The sequence below is a fragment of the Nestor notabilis genome, unplaced genomic scaffold (assembly GCF_000696875.1).
Source record: "Nestor notabilis isolate BGI_N333 unplaced genomic scaffold, ASM69687v1 scaffold1230, whole genome shotgun sequence".
Lineage (NCBI taxonomy): Eukaryota > Metazoa > Chordata > Aves > Psittaciformes > Psittacidae > Nestor > Nestor notabilis.
Window position 1 is genome coordinate 117,089 of NW_009912275.1, and position 2,796 is coordinate 119,884.

The 2,796-nt window shown below is 31.6% G+C and overlaps 1 protein-coding gene across 1 annotated transcript in view; it reads right to left on the reverse strand.

The window, feature by feature from the left end:
• Positions 1–564: 564 nt before the first annotated feature.
• The window catches only part of SPON2 (spondin 2, extracellular matrix protein), a 6,527-nt gene continuing 4,295 nt past the window's right edge, over positions 565–2,796 (reverse strand). The window contains exon 6 of the mRNA XM_010018586.1: positions 565–1,524. Within this exon, the coding sequence (XP_010016888.1) occupies positions 1,346–1,524 (179 nt within the window). The 3' untranslated portion in view covers positions 565–1,345. The remainder of the gene's footprint in view (positions 1,525–2,796) is intronic.

Here is a 2,796-nt window from a genome sequence, read left to right on the forward strand (position 1 = left end):
ACTGTGTGTTTATCAGCATTTCCAGGACGAACTTAGTCTAATCTGATAAAGTTTCAAATTGCAAGACTTAGCTCTGGAAAAAAAATATAGAGAGAACCTTTTATATGTTTCAGCCCTGCAGAGAATTACAGTGTGCTCCTTGAAGTACATAACACATTTTCTAGTATTGGCATATTCCAAAAAAGAACCTTCTCAAATCAACTCTCCTGTTCAATATCTGTGCTGTATATGTGTAAAATTGTAGTGTGCTGTAAAAGTTTTGTGGGCTGACTTAAACATATTCTACTGAACAGTTATTCAAAAATTCTTTTCCTCATTGTTAATCACAACTCTTTATAAGCCATATGTTACATTGATTGTCTAACAGCTATTTGAGCATTAAAACTTGCAGTCAGGAACATTTTCAGATATACTGTGTTTGTTATATCTGTGTATACCTTAATTTTAAATAGTATTAAAACATTGGTAAGATTACATTGGCACAAATAGCAGAAAAGATTTAAAGAAACATGGACACATTTACTGCATATATAAAGATGATATGTATGTTATGGTCAACAGTGTTAGTTTTGAGATAGTTGTCTTATAAGGGACACACAGTGACAATCAGTCAGGTTTTAGATCTCAGATAACACTTTTAATTAAGCTCACAGGTTTTCTACTAGTATCCACACTTCTGATTTTTCTCGCAATTTTGTTGGCTGAGCATCCTTGTAACATATTCTTCTCACTCTTGAGAAAAAAAGAAAAAGGCATTTTCATATATTCCTAAGTCTCACGACAAGTTTACTCAGTTATACTATTGTCTTAACCACACTGCAAACATCCGATCATTCTGATTTATGTAGGTAGTTTCGGAAGCAATGCATGTTAAACAAGTCTAGAAAGACAACAAAAATGCCAATAAATTATAAAAACATAATTTAGAGACAAAATTAATTTCTAGATATAAATAGCTGTAGATCAACAAATTACAGTATTTAAGAGCGTTATTAGTTTATATTTTGTGACTGAAAGGTTTTTGTTATGTGTGAAGTATAATCTTTCCAAATGTCTTCTTTTCTGCCACTAGAGGGTACTCCAAGAACTTACAGTATATTTATAGCAAGGATTTATTTGGGGTTTTTGGTCTGTTAACAGTCAAGTACTGTTGTCACACTAAACCTTAGGAATTTAACCCCTCAAAATCTTGATATTAAACAACAGCTTTCAAAATCAGTCTAATATACTTTTCAGCAAAATAGTGCAGCATACCCAAATTATAAGGAATGTTGACTGACGTAGTGGAGATTTAGTTAAACTTATCCTACTTTTAAATTATCTAAATTATTATATTTTCTTTATTTCAGACACAATTCTCTGGTTCACATCCTGTTTCTTCATCCAGATTTGGGCAAGGCATTCCATTATTGGCAGGCTGAAGAAGTACAAAACGAGTTCTGATCTTGGTCCCTGTCTTTCTGCAAATACCTCTACAGAGACCCCAGGAAGACCATTGTGAAACCTCACAGTCCAGTGGTGTTTCTGCAATACACACAATAAAAAGGTAACTTCATATAAATTTGTGCTTACATCAAATACAGAGTTGTCAAAGCACTAAGGAATGATGATCAAATAATGTTCTTATACCAAAATACATGTGATATTAAGAAAATCCATATGTTATCTCACAGACAAAAATGTCTGTTTTCAGCTCCTAAGTAAGTTCATCAACACTGGCATTATTATTGTTATTACAATCTATGGACTGTAGGAGACAATACATCCGTAGTGCAGCGTATTAGCTACTGAATTGAAAATATAGAATTCCTATCAAAATACCTATGCTTTAAATAATTGTATTCAAAAGATTTCATTAAAAAACATTTACTATTGATTTTGTTACTCATTTGCCTTTTCATGGCTTACTAAACCCACCAGGATTAAAGGTTTTCTCTGATTTATTTAGGTATATCTATATTTCTTCGCAGATACATATTGTTCTTTAAGTTGTTCACATACAATTCCATTTAACTTTTTCCCAGTTTGCTTCAGGATTAGAGAAAAGTCACATTTTTTTATCATTAAATCATCTTGCTGTTGTTTGGTATGTAAACTGCAGTTCCCATTGCCAATAAAGATATTCTGTCACTAGAAGTTTTTTAACACTAAAAGGGATTTCAATACAGTTTTAATTTACTGCAAGAAAAGAAGTCAGAAACTCTAAAGTGCTTTTTATAACACCTACTTCCATTGAAAATATCTCTCATAAAAATATAGGTAACAATTCCTTAGCAGGTTAAATAAAAACATTGCTTGTCACAGGAAATTGCATCAAAATTGTTTATTACAACATCTGTGGGTAAAATAGGTGTGCACAAAACCAGCTTTAAATGCAATACTATATATGACCTCTGGCACAGATTTCTGGTTTTACAGTGGAATCCACTACCTCTTTTGTGACCACTCATTGCCATGTTTCTATAGGGAATGAATGACACAGTTTGGTAATTAAACCTGTCTTTTTGATTCTGCAATATGTTTTTAAATAGACTGATTTGCAGGTTATATAGAGTAAAATGGGGATCTATGATGAAAAATAACTTTTGAAATATCATACTTTAAATGCATTGTTTTAAATTTGCATCCTAAAAAGGACTAAATGTTCCTTTCAAATATTGCTGGAAAGGCATGTGACTGAAAATGAGATACGTAGCACTCATTTTGAATATATCATGTTTAGTAATAGAAATACATTAAAATGCTATAAATTGATAGAGAAATACCTTTATTAAAGCATGCATTTTTAGCTGTGTA